The 24,576-nt window shown below is 38.9% G+C and overlaps 2 protein-coding genes across 2 annotated transcripts; both read right to left on the reverse strand.

Annotated features, from left to right (window-relative positions):
• On the reverse strand, positions 13,919–14,571 carry LOC109233541 (F-box protein At5g03100-like). Its single transcript, XM_019399428.1, has 2 exons — positions 14,429–14,571; positions 13,919–14,336 (listed from the first exon to the last, which is right to left on the reverse strand). The coding sequence occupies exons 1-2, from the start codon at positions 14,569–14,571 to the stop codon at positions 13,919–13,921; spliced, it is 561 nt and encodes a 186-aa protein (XP_019254973.1).
• On the reverse strand, positions 16,004–21,703 carry LOC109232918 (F-box protein At5g03100-like). Its single transcript, XM_019398610.1, has 3 exons — positions 20,609–21,703; positions 19,955–20,125; positions 16,004–16,823 (listed from the first exon to the last, which is right to left on the reverse strand). Exons 1-3 carry the CDS (start codon positions 21,686–21,688, stop codon positions 16,518–16,520), a joined length of 1,557 nt encoding a protein of 518 aa, XP_019254155.1. The 5' UTR covers positions 21,689–21,703; the 3' UTR covers positions 16,004–16,517.

The following is a 24,576-nucleotide window of genomic DNA, read 5'->3' on the forward strand; positions in this document are numbered from 1 at the left end:
TAAAGGGAAATTCTGGGAAATTTCCTATAAAGGATTAATTGATTATCTGTTCTTTCTATTTGGACTAAAATCATGTTTATAGATAAATCACTGGTTAGTATATATATATTAAGGATGAATCATTATTGGACCATTAGAAAGTGTCAGAGTTGACCATCTCGTCTCTACCCCTTCGGGATTAGGCGGGATACTCACTGAGTACACGTTGATTACGTACTCATACTACACTTCTGTGCATTTTTGTTGCACAGGTACATGATACTTTAGCGGCCTACTGGGCGCAGCAGCACGGACGATTCGGGGACTAGGTGAGTTGCAGTATGCAAGGCGGCCTGTATCTTTAAAGTCCCTTCCTAGTAGTTGTATTTCCTTTCTGTCCATTGTATTCCGGACGGATGTTGTGTTGTATTTTATATTCTTATCAGTAGATGCTCATGCACTTGTGAGACCGGGTTTCTGGGATGGTTTCAGTAAAACTTTGTACTAACTGTTATTATTTAAATCTGAATCCATGAAGTGATCTTATAATTATGAAAAATGGAAGGAAGAACCTTAGATTTTCAAAAGTATTAAAAGAGGAATTAATTGGTAATTTAGTTGGCTAGCCTGACAGCGGTGTCCGGCGCCATCACGACCCGTACTGGATTTGGGTCGTGACAGTTACTTTGTTCAATTGCCTGTAGTCAATGCACATCCTCATGGTGCCATCCTTCTTTTTCACAAATAGAACCGGTGCACCCCATGGTGACACACTCGGCCGAATGAACCCCTTATCGAGGAGTTCCTGAAGCTGATCCTTTAATTCCTTTAACTCTGCTGGTGCCATACGGTATGGCGGAATGGAAATGGGCTGAGTGCCTGGCACCAGGTCAATACCAAAATCAATATCCCTGTCCGGTGGCATGCCCGGCAGGTCTTCAGGAAACACATCTGGAAACTCCCTCACAACCGGGACATAATCAATGCTAGGAGTCTCGCCTCCAACATCCCTCAGAAAAGCCAAATATGAAAGACAACCCTTCCCAACCATACGTTGGGCTTTTAGGAAAGAAATCACCCTGCTAGGAACATAGTCAGTCACGCCACGCGACTCGATCCTCGAAATACCCGGTATAGCCAAAGTGACTGTCTTAGCATGACAGTCTAGAATAGCATGACACGGGGATAACCAGTCCATGACCAAAATAACATCAAAATCTACCATGCTCAATAGCAACAGATCAACTCGGGTCTCCAGACCCCCGATAGTAACCAAACATGACCGGTATACATGGTCCACAATAACAGTATCACCCACCGGGGTAGATACATGGATAGGTAAAGCAAGACACCCTCGGGTCGTACCCAAATGATGAACAAAATATGAAGACACATAGGAATAGGTGGAACCGGGATCAAATAAGACTGAGGCATCCCTATGGCAGACTGAAATAATACCTGTGATAACAGCATCCGAAGCAATAGCATCTGTCCTACCCTGAAGGCATAAAAGCGGGCCTGACCACCGCCTGATCGACCTGCACCCCTGGGGCGGCCCCTGGCTTCCTGACCCTCACCTCTAGCTGGCAGGGCGGGTGCTGAAGAAACTGGACCAGAAGATGAGGGCTGATCCCTCTGCTGAGATGAGCTAGCAGCACAACGCGGACACTTCCTCCGCATATGCCCAAACTCTCCACACTCATAGCAACTCCCGGGTACTGGGAACTAGGACTGAAGGGAACCCCTCACGCCAGAGTGACTAGCTGATGCACTCGGCCTGGAAGAACCCTGAGCAGACGGAGCACGAGACGAACTCTGTGCTGGAAGAGCGTTGAGAGATGGCTGACTCTGCTGAGAACCCTGATAACCACGACCAGAAAATCCACCTCGATACTCGGGTCGAGCTGACTGAGCAGGCCTGAAAGAACGACCCCGACCCTGCTGGAACTGGCCCCTCGAAGGAGCGCCACTGTAACTACCAGAACCTCGAGGCCTCTTGGCCTCCCTCTCATCTCGATCCTGACGGCGAACCGCCTCAATCTCTCGAGCTATATCAACCACCTCCTCAAATGTGGCACCCAGCACTCTCTCCCTAGTCATAAGAACACGAAGAGGGTAGTTGAGACCATCCACAAACCTTCGAATACGCTCACGATCTGTCGGAACCAACCAAACTGCATGCCGAGACAACTCAGAAAATCTCATCTCATACTGGGACACTGTCATCTCTCCCTGTCGTAGCCCCTCAAACTGTCTGCGCAGCTCCTCTCTGCGGGACTGCGGTACATACTTCTCCAAGAAGAGAGTGGAGAACTTCTGCCAAGTCAAAGGTGCTACACCAACCGGCCTACGCCGCTCATACGCCTCCCACCAAGTGAAGGCAGCCCCAGTAAACTGAAATATAGTGAAAGCCACACCGCTGGACTCAAGAATCCCCGCTGTACGAAGCATGCACTGACATCTTTCGAGAAAACCCTGGGCATCCTCGCCCTTAGCTCCACTAAATGTCGGAGGCTGGAGTCTACCAAACCTCTCGAGGCGACGCTGCTCGTCCTCGGGCATAACTGGAACCCTGTACTCCTGAACTGGTACCACTGGCTGAATTGGAGGTGCCTCTGGAGTCTCTAACCCCTGCACTACCTGCTCAGGTGTGCGAGCAGCGGGGGTCTGATTGCCTCCCCCGGCCTGTGAAGTAGCTGCTGCTACCGTGGTGGCTGAAACCACCTGAGCCAGGCCCGTACAAACTGTCAATATCTGGGTCAATGTCTCCTGGAGGCCAGGAATCACTATGGGCACAGCCGGTGCCTGAGCTGGTACTGCTGGAGCCTGATCCGGAACTGGGACAGTTGGTGGAGCAATAGATGCTGCCCTTGCTGCTCTACCTCAGCCACGACCACGACCGCATCCACGGCCTCTGGTGGTCTCAGTAGGTGGCACCGGTGGTCGTCCGTCACGTCTGGTAGCTCGTGTCCTCACCATCTGTGAGAGAATAGAATAAAGAGAAGTTTAGTATTCGGATCAACAAGTTCGCACGACAAGAATTTCAAGAATGTGGAATTTTCCTAAAGGTTCTGCAGCCTCTTGAGGAGAAATACAGGCTTCCCCGTACCGCTCCGCGAGACTTTACTAAACCGGCTCATGACTCGCGAAACCTAGTAACCTAAGCCCTGATACCAACTTGTCACGACCACAAATCCCGGTCGTGATGGCGCCCAACACAATGCTAGGCAAGCCCGACCAAATCAACACTCTCAAGTCCTTGCTTAGAATTCATTACCAATTAACTGGGTTTTTAAATATCAAATTAACATAATTATAAATCTGAAACAGCAGATAAAATGTGCGGAAATCAAGAAATATCACTACAAATCCCACCGATCTGGTGTCACGAGTCAAGAGCCTCTAATACAAGTCTGAGTAACAGCCTATACAAAGGATAGACTAAAATGCTGAAAGTAAAGAGGATAGGGGAGAAATCGGGTCCTGCGGACGCCATGCAGCTACCTCGATGACTCCGGTGATAATCTGAATAGCAGCAGAAAGCTCAAACTATGCCTCCGGAATACCTGTATCTGCACACATGTGCAGGGAGTAATGTGAGTACTCCGACTCAGTGAGTAATAGCAATAAATAATGACTGACGGAAAGAAAACTCGTAAAAACACTACACAGTTCTATATTAAAGCAGTAAGAACATTTAAACAGCAGCTAAATGAAGAAGTCAGGTAAATATCCCTTAAACCAGTACTCAACTCATTTACTCCTCACAATAACCGAAAATATGATTATACCACTGCAGCGTGCAGCCCGATCCGATAGTATACTGCTGCGGCGTGCAGCTCGATCCATATATATAGGTACTGCTGCAGCGTGTAGCCCGGTCCAATAATAATAGTCAACTGCGCTCACTGGGGGTGTGTAGACTCCGGAGGGGCTCCTACAGCCCAAGCGCTATACTACTGCAGCGTGCAGTCCGATCCGTATAATATACTGCTGTGGCGTGCAGCCCCATCCATATAATATACTGCTGCGGCGTGCAGCCCGATCCATATATATATATATACACTACTGCGGCGTACAGCCCGATCCGTAATATATCAAATACCCCTCACTATGGGGTCCTCAACCCCTCTCAGTCAATATAGACTTGGCCTCTCGGGCATACTAAGATAAGACAGGGTTCCCAACCCACAAGTTATTCTTATTTGGATTTATCAATTTCTAAAGCCGGTTCATATTATATTTTGCAATTAAGAACATGACTGAGGGTATGATTTTAACAAGTAAAGTGAGGTCAACCAGTACAAATGCCCCTAAGGGTTCTACAGGTCGGCACAAGGCCCCAAACATGGCAACTAGCCCAGACTACAATGATGTTAATTAAGTCTCAGTCAAAAATACAGTAGAATCATCAATCGGGATGGACCAAGTCCGAATCCCCAGCAGTAACGGACCCCACGCTCATCATGCAGCCTGTTTCTCACCTCAACATAGCACTACGTCGTGCAAATCCGGGGTTTCAAACCCTCAAAACATCATTTATAACCATTACTCACCTCAAGCCGGCCAAAATCCTAGCTCGCTATGCCCTTTCCTCGCAAATCAACCTCCTCGAGCGTCGAATCTGATCAAAACCACAAGGAATACGTTACAATAGTCTAAGGGAACACAACCCAATCGAAAAGACCCGAAAAATATCGAAAATCACGAAATTGGCAAAACTCGAGCCCCGGGCCCACTTCTCGAAAAATCAGAAAATTAACATCACCGGATTCCTCATCTCGCCACGAGTCTATACATATCAAAAACTCCAAAATCCGAGCTCAAATGCTCCCTCAAACCCCAAATTTTCATTCAAAAAGTCAAGCCCTAATTCTTCCCTTTTTAATCAAATTTCCATGAATTTAAGTGTTGAATCCACAATTAAATGATGTTTCTAGGTCATAAGACTCACCTCCAATCAAATCCCAGTCGAAAACCTCTTTAATCCTCGTCAAAAGCTCTCAAGGTTACTCAAAAATGGTGGAATTAGACTTAAGCTCGCGGAACAAAATGAGCATTAAAAACCCTTTTGATAACAGGGATTTTCGCATCTGCGGTCCCATTTCCACATCTGCGACTACCGCTTCTGCGGTTAAAATTCCCCTTCTGCGGATCCTCATTAAACCAAAGTCCGCTTCTGCGGTCCCCAATCCGCATATGCCGACACCGCTTCTGCGGATACATGTCCGCTTCTACGGAAGCACCAACACCTCAACTTTTTGCACCTGCGACCATTCCACCGCATCTGCGGCCTCCCAGATACGGTTACTCTTCCGCAGTTGCGGATTCTTCCATCCCAGCCATTTGGCCGAACCTGCGATCTACCTCTCGCATCTGCAGAACCGCATATGCGGCCCTTCTTCCACAAATGCGGAAACACCAGATACCAGCAAGAACCTGCAATCTCTCAACACCAAATTTCATCCCGTTAGCCATCCGACATCACCCCGAGACCCCCGGGACCTCAACCAAAAGTGCCAACCCATCCTACAACATCATTCAAACTTGTTCCAATCATCAAAACACAACAAATAACACCAAAACCATCAAATTACATCGGATTCAAGCCTAAGTTCTTCTAAAACTTCCGAATTACGCATTTGATCAAAAACCCGACCAAAACACCTCCGAATGATCTGAAATTTTGCACACACATCCAAAATCACCTTATGAAGCTACAACAACTCTCAGAATTCCATTCCGACCCTCGAATCAAAATCTCACCTACCAACCGGAATTCGTCAAAATACCAAGTTCGCCAATTCAAGCATTATTCTACACCGGACCTCCAAAATCAATTCCGATCACACTCCTAAGTCACAAATCATCCCCCAAAGCTAACCAAATCACCAGAAATCACATCCGAGCGCTCTAACTCATAGGTCAACATCCGGTTGACTTTTCCAAATCAAGCATTCCTTAAAGTGACTAAGTGTCTCATTTCCATCTAAAACCAATCCAATTCAACTCGTTCATCCAAGACTCTTATAATACAACATAAGGAAGTAGAAAATGAGGAAAACGGGGCGGTAACTCACGTGACGATGGGCCGGGTCGTCACAAATATACTATCCTACTTTTCTCTCTTACTGTTCATCAGAATTGTCCTTTACATTTATTGTTCTTACTTTATTGCTCTAAATCTATCTCGAGGTCACTATTGCTGAGTCACATTGGTTTGATTCACTTGTTTCTTTCATTTCTACTTCTTATTTCTTGATTATTAATCAGTATTGAACTAAATCATATATCTTTAAATCCAAAAATTATTAATTGTTACTCGTATTTTCGTGGTAAACAGCTTGGCGCCAACCGTAGGGCTAAAGATAATAGTGACTTTTTCATTACTGATTCTCATTACACACATTGTTTTTACACTTTTTCTTGTCAAGATTTTTTGATTCTCAGGCTGAAACATATCTAGCTCACAAAACGTACCCATTCATGACAACGAAGGTCTTGGGGAAAACAACAACACAAGGGTCGGTGTACTACCGATAGACCTAGGGGAAATGCCAAATATGGAACCAGTTGATATTACATTGCACATTACTTTGAATGTAGATCTAGGTGCAGACCCGAGAGGGAGTATACGTAGGGAAGCCCGACCAGGGGACCAAGGAACACCAGGAATAGGAGATGGGGGAGTTAGCCTCCAAGTGATATTCGAGATGTTGCAAGCTCGCCATCGCTCAGCTTCAGAGTCAGAATAAAACTCTAAATACCGCCGAACCAGTAAACTCTCGACGTACTGAACCGGTGCTGGAAAGGCCAGATGAAGGCGGCTCGGGGACTGACCCCACAATTATGAGAATGCTCGAAGAGCTCACCAGGAGGATCGAGTCCGAAGAAAAGAAAATTGAAGACATTGATAAGAAGGTGGAGACTTATAACTCCCGTGTTGACCAAATACCGAGGGCACCTCCAGTCTTGAAAGGTTTCAACGCCAAAAAGTTCATACAAAAACCATTCCCTCGGAGCGCAGCTCCGATGCCCATTCCTAAGAAATTTTGCATGCCCGATATACCCAAATATAACGGAACAACCGACCCCAAGGAGCATATTACTTCATACGCTTGCGGGATCAAAGGAAATGATTTGAATGACAATGAGATCGAATCAGTCTTGTTGAAAAAGTTTGGAGAAATGTTGTCGAAAGGAGTTATGATTTGGTATCACAACTTAGCTCCTAAATTTATTGACTCGTGTGCTATGTTAGCAGATGCCTTTGTGAAAGCACACGCCGGGTCCATAAAGGTGGCCACGAGAAAATTGAACGTCTTCAAAATAAAATAAAGGAACGACGAGATGTTAATGGAGTTCGTGTCCAAGTTTCAGATGGAAAGAATGGAATTACCGTCGGTCTCAGTTCACTGGCAGTACAGTCCTTTATTCAGGGTTTGACTGAAAGGAGTTCAATTGCGTCTCAACAGTTAAAGCAGAACCTGATCGAGTATCCAGCTGTGACGTGGTCGGATGTGCACAACCATTATTAGTCAAAAATCAGGGTCGAGGACGACCAGTTGGGAGCCCCTCGGGTTTCGTTCATCCAAACAGATTCGCAGTCAATCCCCTGAGAGATACAGACAGGGAATGGAGATTGATTAGGGAACGAAATCAGTCGTATATCGATCATAGAAACAACGATTCAGGTCGGAGCGCTCCTCGGAACGATCGGAGAAATGATCGAGGGTAAAGTTCTCGAGGACTCATGAGTAAGAGCAGGTTCGATACCCGTACTAACCCCGCGGAGGCACCCCGATTGTCAGAATACAACTTCAACATAGATGCATTAGGGATCGTGTCAGCTATTGGAAGAATCAAAGACATCAAATGCCCCAGGCCTATACAAACTGATCGTTCTCAAAGGAACCCAAACTTGACCAATATGCAGCTAGTACTTCTTGCATATTCTTGATGCCATCTAGAAAATTCTTTTACATCATCAATAAATAAAAAAAGTAAGATAGTAAAATCACAATGAATTATGAGTAGGAAACCAACTTTATAGTTTGGCAGCTTAAAAATGACAACAGTTATAAAACATAAGGCACATTAAGAACTCCCTACCTCGCTCTTGGGGTGACTCGAACTCACAACCTCTTTGTTGGAAGTGAAGGGTGCTCGCCACTAGAGCAACCACTCTTGTCAGATACAAATGATTACTTGGATGTATATTTCAAAAACTTCACAGCATATCCCTAAAACTAGCCAACATTTTTGAAGGACAAACCAAGAACAAATGATTGCAGCAGTAATAGGGTAAGAAAAAGCAATCAAAACTTGGTGAAACAACAACAACGACGACCCCGTAAAGTCCCACAAGTGGGGTCTGAGGAGGATAGTGTGTACGCAGACCTTACCCCGAAGGGGTAGAGAAGCTGTTTCCGATAGACCCTCAGCTCGAGAAACGCTTGGTGAAAGAAATCCATAAAAGAAACAGCATGACAATAAGCGACATAAACTTGAAGTAAACAAGAGGAGATATCTTTCACCAGGTAGAAAAAGGAAAACTTCAAGTGCAAAGACAAACTTTGGATAGTAATTAGAAGGTAACCATTAGCTTAGGATTTAAATAGCAGACAGTAATGGATCGACAAGTTATTGCCCCAAAATATGAACGGAAACTTAGTTGCAGACAAACAACATAACTTCAGCACCTTAAGTTCCAGTTTAGTTATCTCTCAGCCACTAATATAGACCTGTGTGGTTCCATTGCTTGCATGCAGACTAAGTTTCCCAGTAAAATTCAGGTCTGATTCATAATTCTGTCGGGGTTTTCTCCTTCCTGTTAAACTAAGAAGCCAAAGCTGCATTAGCTTTCTTACTTCCCGATAGGGATTACAATGAAAAATTAGTTAAACTTCAACAAACAAAGTAATCCATGTGAGCACCTTCTTTAGTGAGGGGAACTCCTGGAGCAAGCATCCTCCTCACAATACAACAACAACAACAACAACATACTCAGTATAATCCCACATAGTGTGTAGGAGGAGGATAGTGTGTACGCAGACCTTACCCCTACCTTGTGAAGATAGAAAGGCTAATTCTCCTCACTATCTCCCTCCAGTGTTCCATTTAGAAAAGAAACTATTCTAATTGGCGGAAGGTTGGTGGAGAATTAAAATACCTTAAAGTTTCATTGGCACCAAATAAAAATAACATAGGCAAAGAAGTATGTCCTTGAACACATGATGAATCATGATATACTATTTTCTCAAAATGATTTTTTCTAAAATTTTCATAGTATAAAAACATTATCAAGATTCAGGAATATGAATAGAAATCACAAAAAAATTAGAGCAAGCTTTCTTAAGAGATGATCACAGAATAAACACACTGTTACTAAGACATGAACAACAATTAACAACTCCTTGAATGCTGACAGGTACAATCCTGACCTCGTCTATCAGCTATAAACCAGTTTCAAACATAAAGTAACAGCTGTTTAGTATGTTGCAATCAATGCAAACGAGAGGGGACAAAGATTATTGATAAGAAAAGACAACTGAAGCATGCGGAGAGGATCTTGGAAAGCTAAGGAACTATTGTGTCATTTTCACATAACCCGGAGACACATCACTCCCTTCAAATATGGCGTCAATAACGAACTTTTCGAGCACATTTGCATGCTTGAGAAAATATTTCACCAATGGAAGAAGAGACTCATTTTCACTAAGTGGTCCATGAAAGTTAATGATCTCGATGGTCTTCAGATGTGGAAATGAGCAGTTAAAATTACATGTTTCAAACTTCCTGCTCTGTTCATCCTCATTTGTGTACCTTGACAGCAGGTTCTGCATGAAAGGAATCTGTTATATTAGCCACTTATTCTCCTTAGAATCTTAGATGGAATTAGCAAGCCAAGGAGTTGATTGTGGATAGAATTAAAAATGTGATGAATTATTAAATTCATGGAGCATGTCAAGTGCTTGAAAAATGTTACAAAGTGGTATACAGAAACAACAAAAAAAAAAGTTTTAAAGCTTCATTGAAGTTAATCTTGTATCACCTCGGTGAAGGTGAGTACTATCCCTTGTTAAAAAACTTTTTCCTACAGCTACAAAAAAAGTTAGACTATCGAATTGAGTTACTCATAGAATCAATTTAGACAGTAACAACATGAAATTTCTGCCAAAGCAACTTGAGAAAAATAAATTGAGAGAAAAAGAGTTCCGCTAAATGTCTTACACAAAAATGAAATAATAAGCACGCTTTCAACATTAAAAAGCAGATTTTGAAATCCATGCAAAGCAGCATTAGTTGAAATTTCCAGAATTTGAACTACCAATTCCCTAGAGCAATTTCATTGAACATATTGAGAAATACTCACCTCGATGGACAAGCATTATTGTAAAATAGTGCAACACTGATCTAAGATGGGTAGTAAAACTAGGCGCGGATGGCGGTTGTGGACATGGACAATGTTGACCAGGTGACATGGTGAGAACTCTTTCGGTGATATTATTATGGCATATGCAGTCCCACTATGCCATGGACAAACTAAATCACTGAAGCATTTGCACTTTCCTATGTGCTTACAAGGTGTCTTGAATATTGAATTAGAAATATTTGGGTGGAAGCTGACTCTTACTTATCGTGAATGTGAGTTGCAAAATCTTCTTGGCGTTATGACCCTATTATTGAAGAGATTCAAGAGTTGATTCAGAGTGAAGAAGTCAAGATGACACACTGTCACAGAAAAGCCAATGGTGTGGCTGATTCTTTAGCTGGATACAGTCACCTTTTGGACACAGAGAATACGTCAGCTTTAACTCATTACCAAGAGAAGCTAGAGGGCAGTTAAGGGTTGACAAGTGGCAGCTCCTTTCCTCCAAAATCCGGGAAAAAAAACTAAAGCTTACCTCTTTTCCTAAAGTACTTAAGATTAAGGTGGTCTAAATTAAAAGAATCATGATTATTTTCCTAAAGTACTTAAGCTTAAAAATAGGTTGATACAAAAATCATTTTCTTCTTCCATCAATAGTTGCTTGATATGGATAACATGAAGTAAGAAAAAAAAGGTTTAACGGAAACTTACTCTTTCTTCATCATCACATCACCAGTCAATGACCAATGTCTCAAGATCCGATGAACTTTGTAGAAAGCTACAAACTCCAGGGAAGTCCAACTGTTCTAAGGCTGCATTAAGTTTTAAGAATTTTCGGCTTGATGGTGGAGGCTGCCACCCTTTCAACTCCAGAATGGACAGGAACTTATAAACAAAATAGGTAAACCATATTATGTCAAATTAAGAAAATATGACATACTTAATAAATGAAATGCAAACTCTTGAATAATCCATAAAAACAGCTCGGATTACACGACCGCGTTTTGCCACATCCAATTGTTCATGGTTGGTTTGAAAATTCAAAGATGGACTTTTAAACACTTGGAAAAACCCATTCACATGATTTAAATAGTATGATCAATGTAAATCAATCCAAATTTTACATGTTGTTCTGTCCATTGCAAACTTTTTATTCTCAGCGTTCAGCCAAAATTTTTATTCAAAGGTCTTGCTTCAATCTTCTGCGAGTGTTCAACCAAATGGCCATGAGAATATAATTCTTTATTACCTATGGAAAAGGGCCAAAATTGCCCCTAACCTATTCGCTTTAGTTTAAAAATACCCCTCGTCTACCTATTTTGTTAAAACTGCTCTCACCATTAAAAATCCGGCCCATTTATCCCGGGAAACTAACGGCCCTGTTTTGATTAAGAAAATTTTTTATTACTTATTATATGTCAATTTCCTATTGGCTTAAATTAAACCCCACATCCACTAATTAGCCCACCCCATGACCCAAAACATCCATACCCGACCCATGACCCGCTTTTTAAAATGCCCTAACTTCACCTCTCAACTTCTCCTCTTCCATCCCTACCCTCCCACTCCACATTTTCTCTAATCATCCTTTCCCACTCGGTTTCAACTTTCAGATCTTCACCTTTCAACACCCACGGATCTCCCTCTCCCACTCAGATTTTTCGGTCTTAATTTAATTCTAAATTAATATTTTTTTTGTAAAATCAACTTTCTGAGTGAAATCTGGTATTCTTTGGAATCGAATTGAGAGTTCATTTTCATTTTAAGATTTTATGGTTGAATAAGTTATCTTTCTTCCAATGTTATATTTGTTGTGCCACCATGTAGCTTTTTGGAGTTAATTAAAATCATGTGAGCAAATTAGCTTCACAATTCGTCGGCGGTGATTTGGTTGGAAAACTGTCGGTGGTGATTAAGTTGGGGAAGAAGAATAGGGAAAAGATAGGGTACCAAATAATAAATTAATAAAAACAGAAAAAATATGAAATTTTGACAAATGAAACCTAAATAATGATTAGAACATGAGTTGGGTATGGAATCAGGTGTTTGAGGGGCTAAAAGGGCTTAACGGATTGGAACGATTAATATGGGTCGTGGGTGGGTTATTTACGAATCATATTTAGATTTGGGTTAGAGTGGGATTTTTAATTTTGACTAATAAGCAATTGCCACGTCATAATAAGGGCATGAATGGGCCAGATTTTTAACGGCAAGGGCAATTTTAACAAAATAGGTGGAGAGGGTATTTTTAAACCAAAGCAAATAGGTTAGGGGCAGTTTTGGCCCTTTTCTTAGGTAGTTACACTGTAAATGATACTAAAGTGATGATCCAATAGCAAGTAAAAAGTCCCAAAACAAAAAAGATAGTGATGAGTATGAATAAACCTCGATGCACCAAGGACCCAATTCAAGATTTTTGACATGGGCAACGCTCTGAAGAAGCTCCTTCAAATATCTACACTCCTTATCTAAGTTGTTGTTGGCCCAAGATCAGTTGAAGTTTTGAAGAATTACAAATGAACTCAGTGAAGGACCAGGTCCATCTTAGGAGACACAGTTGTTATGGCCCATGCACATGAGATGCACGTGAAGAAGATAAGTCCTTGGGGATCAAGCAGCATTATCTTCTGAATATCTGACCTGATCGAAAAGATTGCATATGGGATAAGGAGAAGATGTCTCCTTATAAGAAGAGAACACATCCGGATAAGGGTTGGAGTTTGGATTGGTCTAGGACTCAAACTAAATGGAGGATCAGAAATTGAGTTACAATCCAACTCTAATTACTAATCTAATAAATAACTGAGTTGTTCTCTTTTACAGGTATGCACATACGCTGAAGTTAAGCAAAATTGAGAGCAAAAGAGCAAGGCTATTTTGCAAGCAATTTATGTGAGATTGAGTGTACACACCTGCAGCTACTTGAACAAGATAGAAGAACCAGTTCCATTGTGTTTATTCTTATTCTAGTTCAATGTAGTAGGTGATTTAAAACTTATACCTTACTAGCTTTCATAGAAGCAATTGTATTAGGTACTTTAAGTATTCAAGTTAGAGTTAACTTGAAAGTGTCGCAACAGTTGAGGTTGTGTGCCACACTGGGATTAGAGTTAATCCTTAGGTTTACAAGAGTTTTGTAAATGCTGTTTTTGGCTCATTGAGTTTAGTGGATGTTTGGGAAAATCCTACTGAGTAGTAGGTCGTGGTTTTTTCACCTTTTGAGCCAGGTGTTTTCCACGTAAAAATCCTTGTGTTCTTTTATTTTCTGTATTTTAATTCCGCAAACAGTAGTAGTTAGAACACCTAGAAGAACCAGGTTCTTCTAGATCGAAAATTGGGTACCACACAAATTACCCCCTCTTGTGTGGTATTGACGTTTGGAACATCAGTTGCTTTCTACATCATCAAAAGCAAAATTAACCTAAAGGACTGCAGTGACAAGTGAAGCCACATTTCTCTGCCGGATACGTATCTCACTGCAGTATCCAAAAAGTTTCAAAGTTTGAATATAGGGGGCTAATATTTCGAGCTCAAGGTCATTATTCTCGTTCGGATAATCTTCTATTATCATTCTCTCAGCTTCACATAGCTGATTTCCAAATGATGAATTCCCCCAACACCTTCAAGGTTCAAGCGCTCCAAGTTAGGACAACCATATAATACTTTTTCTATGACACCCTCCGTCAATTCCAGGCACCCAAATGAAAGAGAAACGAGACTACTCCAGTTAACACTACCAGAAGGGTTGACTTGGCAGTACCATAAAGCCAAATTCCTCACTGAAGTATTTTTATATGCAAATTGAGGAAGCTCATATCTTTGGCGATTCGTATCGATAATTCCAAGTTCAAAACTTTCAACATTAGCAACTTTAATTGCAAAATGTACCCACAAATCAATATCTTTAGCAAATCGATCCTCGTACCTAAGGCGCCAGACCCTGAATGATCGGATTTTCTGGCAATTCCTCCAATAATAAAGCTCTCTATGGATAGAAGCCAGGTAAAAGAGATTGTCATTTTCGCACAAATGGGGAAGTCAAAATCGAGTGATATTGGGACGGACTTCCAAAGAAACCTCCATCGTCTAGATAATACGCTGCTTCTCAGAACTTCTTTATTGTGCCACCCCGGCAACATTGAGAGGATGTGAATTAGAATTGCGTCGGGCAAATTACTGATTCGGTCTTCTCTAGCCGTGATTTCCCTCTGCATTTCCATGAGTACAACTTTCACTTTGAGGGAGCTTGCTGTTTGAATTTGGAGAGCAAATGGAAGTTGAGGGGGTGCGCCTGGAGTTGGAGGGGCGAATTTCGGGTAATTATTGGGCTTTGACCAGTCGGCCCATTAGGTAAGTGGAGTCAGCTAACTGGGTTTGGTTAAAATTTCATGGGCTAGGTCAGGTTGGACTAAAATTTGGATCATATCACAATCCGCCCAATTCTTACCAACCTTTAATTAATATGTTTTATTTTCTTATAATTACTAAATAAGAGTATTTTTCTTTTGTTATGGTTATATTAACAAAAACAAATCATATCTAAGATATTTTGGTAAAATTACGTAAAAATAACACGGGCTAACCAGCTTTCGGACAAGTCATTCAAAAATAGCTAGCGTTTGCAAAGTCATTAAAAAATAGCTACTATTTTGCTGCAACATAGAGCGGTCCAACATAATATATTGGAGATCGGTGCACCTGTATATGAACTTCCAGCATATTATGCTGGAACTCCAACACATGGAAAGTTCCAGCATAATATACTGAAGATTGGAGCACATGTGTATGAACTTTCAGCATATTATGCTGGACCGGTATATTATATTGGAACTCCAGTATATTATGCTGGATTTCCAGTATACTTATGCTGGAACTCCATTATAACATGTTGGAGTTCCAATATACTTATGCTGGAACTCCAGTATAATATACTGAGTATTTTTCGGATTTTGAACAGTATTTTTGTTCAGATTTATCTTTACATGAAATTGACTAAATTTCGATTGCTATTGAAACTGCGGCTATTTTTGAATGACCACTTGTAAATCTGGCTATTTTTGAATTTCCCCCTCAAATTACTCGTTGATCAATTTGGGCTAGAAATCAACCAAATTTTAACTGGGTTGAGATGGGTTCGGTTAAGATGAGCTGAGTTTAACAAATGAGCGGGTCAATCACCAGTCCAACATTGAACAAATTGGAAGGGTTATTTGTGCTTGGGCTAGATTTGACAGCCCTACGTTTGAGATTAGCAGAACTCCAACATAAAATAATGTTGTCGTAGCTTATTGGCCTGAGATTCTCCATTGACTTCATATGACCGCACTAATCGTGGAAATTTTTTTCAATTTTATCCCAACTTTTAACTATGGTTTAAATTACACCTCAATTGGAGTTCGATCAGGGATAAAGGGGTAAACAAATGCTAACGAAAAGAGTAATATTAGACCAAAAGTCTAACTAGGAAAGTATCTTTTATTTATTGCCCCTACTCATTACATCTTGAAGAAATTTTCTTGAGCTAATAATTTTTCTGGGACTTGTGAACATGAGAATTTTCCAGTATAATAAATATGTTATAAAATATTGGTCATTTGTGTCCAGAATACTCATCTTAAGAACACATTTCTGAGTAAAATTACAGCGAAGGAATAAAACGTATTCTGCTAATGTTACTAAAAGCGCTCCAACTTTTACAACAGGCAGTGATCATACAAAGGATGACATAAGGAAAATTACAGCAAAGGAATAAACCCATAGAAAGGAGCGAGTGTGTGTCCAACTCATGTTAAGGTATCGGGTAACTCTATTTACCAAGGCTTAAGTAGTCTTACTTGCCTTTTTATTTGCCCTATACAAATATCAAGATATATCTACTCTATTTACCTCCAGCCAGATTAAAAGTTGGGATAAAATTGAAAAAGTTCATTGCAGTTATACATCATACTTAACACCTACCCTGGGGTAGAGAGGCTGTTTCCAATAGACCTTCGGCATCTCTCCCTCCAACAACTCCCCACCATGCTTTAGGGTGACTCGAACTCACACCCTCTAGGTTGGAAGTGGAGGGTGTCCACCACTAGAGCAACCCACTCATGTCAGTTTCAAACAAAAAGTAAGAGCTATTAAGTATATTGCAAGCAATACAAACGAGAGGGGCCAAAGATTATCGATAAGAAAAGACAATTGAAGCATGCGGAGAGGATCTTGGAAAGCTTAGTAACTCCTGTGTCATTTCGAAATGATCCAGCATATCACTCTCTTTGAATATGGCGCCAATGACTACCTTTTCAAGCACAGTTGCATGCTTGAGAAAATATTTTATCAATGGCAGCAACGACTTATTTTCACTTAGTGGTCCATGAAAGTTAATGATCTCGATGGTCTTCAGATGTGGAAATGAGCAGTTAAAATTACGTGTTTCAAACCTCTTGATCTGTTCATCCTCATTTGCGTACCTTGACAGTAGGTCCTGCATGAAAGAATCCGCTATATTAGCCAGTTATTCTCCTTAGAATCTTAGGCGGAAGTAGAACGCCAAGGAGTTGATTGTGGATAGAAAAAAGAGGTGACGAATTTTTAGATTCAAGGAACATGTCAAGTGCTTAGAAAATGTTACAAAGTGGTACACACAAACAGCAAAAAATGTTTCAAAGTTTAATTGAAGTTGTTCCTGTATCTCCACGGATGAAGGTGAGTAACATCCCTTGTTAAAAGTCTTTTTCCTACAACTACAAAAAAGTTGTCTGTCGAATTGACTTACTCATAGAATCAATTTTGACAGTGACAACATGAAATTTCGGCAAAAGTAACTCAAGCTGGACTATTTTCTTGAGAAAAATAAAATTGAGAGAACAAAAGAAATCTGCTAAATTTCTTACACAAAAAAGGAACAATAAGCATGTTGCTGCAGATTTAGCAAAAATAAACCATCAACTTTCAACACTAAAAAGCAGATTCTGAAATCCATGCAAAGCAACATTCAATTGAAATTTCCAAAATTTGAACTACCAATTCCCTGAAGCAATTTCATTGAACACATTGAGAAATACTCACCTCGATGGACAAGCATTATTGTAACACTGATCTACGATTGGTAAAACTAAACATGAACGGCAGTTGCGGCCAAGGAAAATGGGGACGAAGTGGCATAGTGAGGAACTCTGTGATATTATTATGGCATATGCAGTCCCACTAGGCCATGGAACAAACAATACGGCTGAAGCATTTGCACTTTCCTATGGGCTTAAATGGTGTCCTGAGCATTGTATTAGAAACATTTGGGTGGAAGCTGACTCTCACTTATCGTGAATGTTGTCGGGAGTTGCAAAACCTTCTTGGCGCTATGAACCTATTATTGAAGAGATTAAAGAGTTTGTTCAAAGTGAAAAAGTCAGGGTGACACACTATCACAGAGAAGCAATGGTGTGGCTGATTCTTCAGCTGGATACAGCCACCTATTGGACGCAGAGAAGAATATTTCAGCTTTAACTCTACCAAGAGAAGTTAGGGGCACTTAAGGGTTGACAAGTGGCAGCTCCTTTCCTTCAAAATTCAGAAAAAGGCCCAAAGCTTACCTCCAATAATCAACAAGATGAACCTCCCGGTTAGAACCTTCTGTGAGCTCACATGTTACTTGAGAATACTGCTCTCACTTGTTCTCTTTTCTATAGCATGTTCGGCCAAGCTTCTCCATGTTTTTTTTTTCAAAGTTGAGGTGTTTGGCCAAGCTTTTGGAAGGAAAAAAAAAGTGCTTTTGAGTAGAAGCAGAAGCGTTTTTTGAGAAGCAGAAAAAAATATTTCTCCTCAAAAACACTTTTAAGAAAAATAAAGTTAGAGCCCGTTTGGCCAAGCTGCCAAAAACTACTTATTTTGAAAAGTACTTTTCGGACAAATACTATTGAAAATTAGCAGTTTGTGTTTGGCCAATTTGTTTGAGAAGCACTTTTTGTAAAATTTGATAAGCAAATTGTGTTTGGCCAATCTTTTCCAAAAACTACTTTTGGGTGTCAAATTACTATAAAGGACAATAAAAGTTTACTTAGAATTAACATTATTTAAAAAGAGCAATTTTAAATTTTTATTATAAAATAATTTAACTAATTTTTTATTTTTATGTACTTAGAATATAAAATATAAAGTAATATGTATTACAGATTTTAATCAATATAAAATATACGTATATAAAAGCAATAATATTGGTAGGAACATATATGCTTACAAGTTACCTGTATGAAAAAACTATCAATTCTTGAGAAAATAACAAACTAGGTAGTATTGCATTATGTCAATTATATTATCTGCATGCACGCAAAAAAAGTACAAATAAATTACAAACTGGAGATCATATAATATTGGTATAATATAAAAGAAAAAATCATATACCTAATGAAGAAAATGCTTGAATCTGGTAATCAACCTTGCTATTTCAAAGACTAGTAGGAGACGAAGAATAGAAGAAACAACAAAAGAGAACAAGAGATCTATTTATATTAGAAAGATTATTCCAAATAGGAATAAGAGAAAGAAGAATAAAAATACGGTAAAAATAGAAACGAGAAGAAAAGATGGTAGAGATAAAAAAAAAGTAAAGGTTAAATTAATAAGGGATAATTTAGGAAATATAATTTATGGTAAGGATATTTTTGTCTTGAAAACATTAATTTTCTGCTTCTGCCTCTGCTACTTGGAAAAAGCTAGAATTTGTTGCTTCTTCCCAAAAGCAAAAAAATTGTTTCTGTTGCTGCTCAAAAGTACTTTTCTATTTATGCTAAACACCTCATATTTCCAAATAAATACTTTTTTTGACAAAAAGAGAGCTTTTGGCATCCCAAAAGCTTGGCCAAACATGCTCTTAGAAGCAGTTTTTAAAAGCTTGGCCAAACACTAATTGTTGCGGAAAAGTAATTTTCAAAGTAATTATCCAAACACAAATTGTTTCTCGCCAAAAGTACTTTTTTGAAAAGTACTTTCGAAAAAAGTACTTCTCAAAATAAGTTGATTTAGAAGCATATCCAGACATGATATTAGTCTTACGGAAACAGTGTACAGGGCTATGTTGCGCGGACTCTCCAAAATACTGCCGCACCCGTGTCGGATTCTCCAAAAATACACTGGTTTTGGAGAATCCGACACGCACCCAGCGATATTTTTGGAGAGTCCGAACAACATAGGTACAGGGTAGCAAGTCTCCACAAGCTAGAAGTTATTCTTGTCAAGCTCAATAAGTACTTAGGCTAGCTATGTTTCACACTGCAAAATAGGAGTCTTCATAATCAGATTTTGCTTACTCCTTAGAGGCTTATCTCCTACACTATTATCAAAGATTAAACCTCCTCAATCTTCTCCTTACTTGAGGATTGAACCGGTTCAAGTCTTACCTTTTTTGAAGAGGTAAGGCAGTCAATCCCCCTCTTTGTAATCTTTTATTATTATCTATAAAATATATCACTAAGGTGGTCTAAATTAAGAAGCTATGATTATTTTCATAAAATACTTAAAATTAGAAATATGTTGGAATAAGTATCGTTTTATTCTTCCATCAGTAGTTGTTTGATATGGATAACATGAAGTAACAAAAATAAAGGTCTAATGGAAACTTACTCTTTCTTGATCATTGTACCACCAGTCAATGACCAATGCCTCAAGATCCAATGAATACGTGAGAAAGCTGCAAAGTCCAGGGAAGTCCAATTGTTGCAAGGCTGGAAGTTCTATGAATTTCCAGTTTGATGGTGGAGGCTGCCACCCTTTCAACTCCAGTACGGACAGGAACTTATAAACAAAATATACATAAACCGCAGTATGTCAAAATAAGGAAATATGACATACTTAATAAATGAAATGCAAATTGTTGAATAACTCATAAAACAACTTGGACTAGACGACTGCATTTAGCCACATCTTAGTGTTCATGATAGGTTTGAAAATTCAAAGATGAACTTCTAAACACTTGGAAAACCCCATTCACATGATTTAAAGAGTATTTATCAATGTAAATCAATCCAAATTTTACTCTGTCCATTGCAAAACTCTTTATTCTCAGTGTTTATCAGCCAAATTTTGTTGGAAATGTCTTAATTCAATGTGCTGCCACTGTCCAACCATATTGGCCATGAGAATGTAATTCTTTAGTACGTACCAACTTAATTATCAGATTATCCTAAGTAGTGGAACTGTTAATGTTACTAAATTGATGATTCAATAGCAAGTAAGAAATCCCAAAACAAAAAAAGATAGTGAAGAGTATGAATAAACCTTGATACACCATGGACCCAATTCAAGATTCTCGACATGGGCAATACAGTGAAGAAGTTCTTTCAAATAGTTACCCTCCTTCTCCAAGTCGTGATTCCCAAAATCAAAATTTAAATAAAGGACTGCAGTGACAAGTGAAGCCACATTTCTCTGTCGGATACATATGTCAATGCAATACCCAGAAAGTTGCAAATTTTGAATATACGGAGCTAATATTTCGAGGCAAAGGTCAGGATTCTCACTTATGTAATCGCGTATGGTCAATTTTCTCAGCTTCACAGAGCTGATTTCCAAACGATGAATGCCCGAAACACTATCCAGTTCCAAGCATTCCAAGTTAGGGCAACCAGATAATACTTTTTCCATTACACCATCAGCCAAAGGCAAGGACCCAAGTGAAAGAGAAACGAGACTACTCCAATTAACACTATCAGTAGGGTTGAGTTGGCAGTACCATAAAGCCAAATCACTCAACGATGCATTTTTATATGCAAATTGAGGAAACTCATATCTTTGGTGAATTGTATCGATAATTCCAAGTTCAAAACTTTCAACATTAGCAACTTTAATTGCAAAATGTACCCGTAAATCAATATCTTTAGCAAAACGATCCTCGTACCTAAGGCGCCAGACCCTGAATTTCTGTATTTTCTCGCAATTCCTCCAATAATAAAGCTCTCTATGAATGGAAGCCAGGTAAAAGAGATTGTCATTTTCGCTTTCACAAATGGGGAAGTCGAAATAGAGTGATATTGGGACGGACTTCCAAAGAAATCTCCATCGTCTAGATAATACGCTCGTTCTCGCAACTTCTTTATTGTGCCACCCCGGCAACATAGAGAGGATGTGAATTAGAATTGCATCGGGCAAATTACTAAGTCGGTCTTCTCTAGAAGTGATTTTCCTCTGCATTTCCATGGAGCTTGCTTTGTTTGAATTTGGAGAGCAAAGGGTTTTCTTCTTCCGCGTAAGAGCAAAGGGACTGTCACCGATTTCGGGGTGCGCGAGGTGTTGGGGGGCGCATTTCGGGTAATTGGGCTTTGACCAGTCAGCCGATTGGGTAAGGGGATAAGTGCACATATAGCCATTATTAGGATGCTATTTAAATATTAGCTAGTGAAATTACACTAAATTTCTTGTTGTTGTTGTCGTCGACATTTTTGCAATAAAGGAATAGACAATATATAAGGCCAGCTATATTAAAATTCAACCCCTTGTTTGAGTTGCTTGCAACAAGGTAAGTTCAAGTAGCCAATTAATTGGACTAGCAAGAGATTTTCTTATTCTAATTAGTATCTTTTCCTATCAAAATTTAGATTTCAAATTTCAAATTTTATTTTCTTTTTAAAATTTCTTGACCAATCAAGAATGCCACATTGAGTATCTCACTTTTGCACACAAACTGTCAAAGAGAGATTGTATTGGTATTATAGCAAACAATGGGTCCTCCATATGAACTTTAACGTCCAAAAAAGGTCTTTCATGTGTTAAATCCATGAAAAAAGAATGCACCTCAAAACACGTATGGAGACATTTATAATAAATAAACTAATGACTCAATAAATATTTTTTTGGAACTAAAGCATAGTTGTTAATTTAGAGGAGAGTATAGAATTTGAAGTTTATAAATTCGTACAATCATCTCATACTAATATATAATAATAACAATTGGTTCACAGCTACTAGGTTCTCATAAACCCATAGATTACGAGCTAGATCTGCCTCTAGTTGTTATTGCTTTTCTTTTTTCTTTGTTATTCTATTTTTTTAATTATAAATAGGCAAAATAGACTCCTAGCCACTTAAACTTGTATCGGATGCCAACCCAGTAAACGAACTTACAAGTTTTTCAATTTAGCACCTCTACTTCTATGTATGAGGGGTAATAAACACATAGATCTAAGCGTGTTCCTCAATTGCTATGACACAAATGACATGTCATATGCCTAACCTTTCATAATTTGATATGTGTAATTTGTAGGTCCCACCTTTTTAGTTTCAATTTGTCAAAAATTTAACTTATTTTTTTATTTCTTTTCTCCTCCACCACAATTGAGACCTGCAAGAAACTCATAAACCAGCTATAAACTCAAGTTGGCTGGAGAATTCCCTTGTAATGTCTTTGATCGGCGATGAATAATTCGCTCTCCGTATTGCCTACTCATTTTTTCAATATCTAGCCACCATCTCTGCCCAAACATCTTATTCTATTTGATTTCAACCACCTCAATCACCATCTCCGTCGAAACTTCCTTCTCACCAAGTCTATTGGCACAGACAAAACAGATCAGAAATGGCATTTCACCCCTGCCGCTATTTTTTTCTGAAAAAAAGAAAAAAAGATGACCATGACCAGATCGGAAAGCTTCTAATAGTGACCTTAACCATAAACCACAATCACCCCCTTCGTTAAGAAAAAACATACTCCAAACACTTAAATGTGAAGAAGAGAGCTTTTTTCCACCAGAACTTCGTCCCAAATCATCCATCACCATCCGACCAGATCGGGGAAACTGTTGCAATTTTCTTCTGCCTAAAATCGAGTTGTGGGTTACCTTCTTCCCACTAAAACTTCATACTCAATTAATAAATTAAAAAAAAAAGGAGTTTTCTTATTCCTTTTCAACTAAAGGTCAATAAAGAAAAGAATGAAGAGGCATGGGGAGGAAAGGTCGGGTAAGGGCATCTCCAACCTTTGCCCCCATTGTTCCTCAAAATGGGCCAACCATTCCTCCATTTTTCTCTATTCTATATTATATTATTATCTTTCATTTCAATTTTATTTTTTAATTTTCATTAAACAAATTCCATATTTTATTTTCATTAATTTGTAATTTCCACTAAAATAATTCCATAAAATTTTACAATTTGTAAGCAAGTATTATAGATTAACTAATAATACAAATAAAAGTAAAATTATTGCAATACAAGATTAATTAAATACATATTACATAACGATAAAATTCATTCGAAATACTACATAAATATTTTAATATATTTTCAATTTTAATGTATTTCTATTTTTAATGTATTTTCAATTTTAATGTATTTTAATTTAATATATTTCCAATTTTAATGTATTTCAATTTTAGCAATATCAAATATTTTATATTTGCGTGCCTTCCATTTTTTTGTGATGGTTATATCTTTTTCATACAATTATAACTCATAATAAAATTAACTACCAATTTTACATAAACAAAATAGATGCACGATAATTAATTTTCAAAATTATACATCAAAGTTATGATGAAAAATTAATTAGATAAATATATTATATAAATATAATTAAGTATATATAAAAAGTTAAATTAAAAGATTAAATAATAAAAATAATAATATTTTAATGGGGATAGTTAACGGGGAGATGAATAGTGTGTTCCCAAATTTGGGGAGACATTATTCACTCCCCATTTTGGGGACAAAAATAGGGGAGGTTTGGAGTGAAATTTCCCCATTTTTGTCCCCCAAAAAGGAAAATATTCATTTTGGGACAAGGTTAGAGTTGCTCTAAGAAACAGAAAGAATGGGGAAAAGGGGTGGATACAAAGGAGGTGGGAGGAAGTGTTGGGTAATTAATTTTTCTTTTTTATTATTTTGTATCTTTTGTTATTATTTATATATTTTTATTTATTTTAATAATTTTTCTATTAAAACTACTATGTTTACGCGCCATTTAGGTGTGATTTGCATTTAGTTTGGCCATGTCAGTACTATTTTTTTCACGTATGCATAGTCAGCGGTCAGAGATGTTTATTACTCCTTATTCTGTAAAGTAGAGGTGTTAAATTGAAAAATTTGTAACGTTTACCGGGCTGAAAATTCGATACAAGTTTAAATGGCTAAAAGGCCTTTTTGCCTTATAAATATTACATACATATGAGAGCGGGGAGGAGAAGTGGGAAATGGAATTACAAGGTGAATTCAAACTCTTACTAACAAGGTAAGTCACGACTAATAAGTATTTT

Source organism: Nicotiana attenuata, chromosome 10 (assembly GCF_001879085.1).
Source record: "Nicotiana attenuata strain UT chromosome 10, NIATTr2, whole genome shotgun sequence".
Classification (NCBI taxonomy): domain Eukaryota; kingdom Viridiplantae; phylum Streptophyta; class Magnoliopsida; order Solanales; family Solanaceae; genus Nicotiana; species Nicotiana attenuata.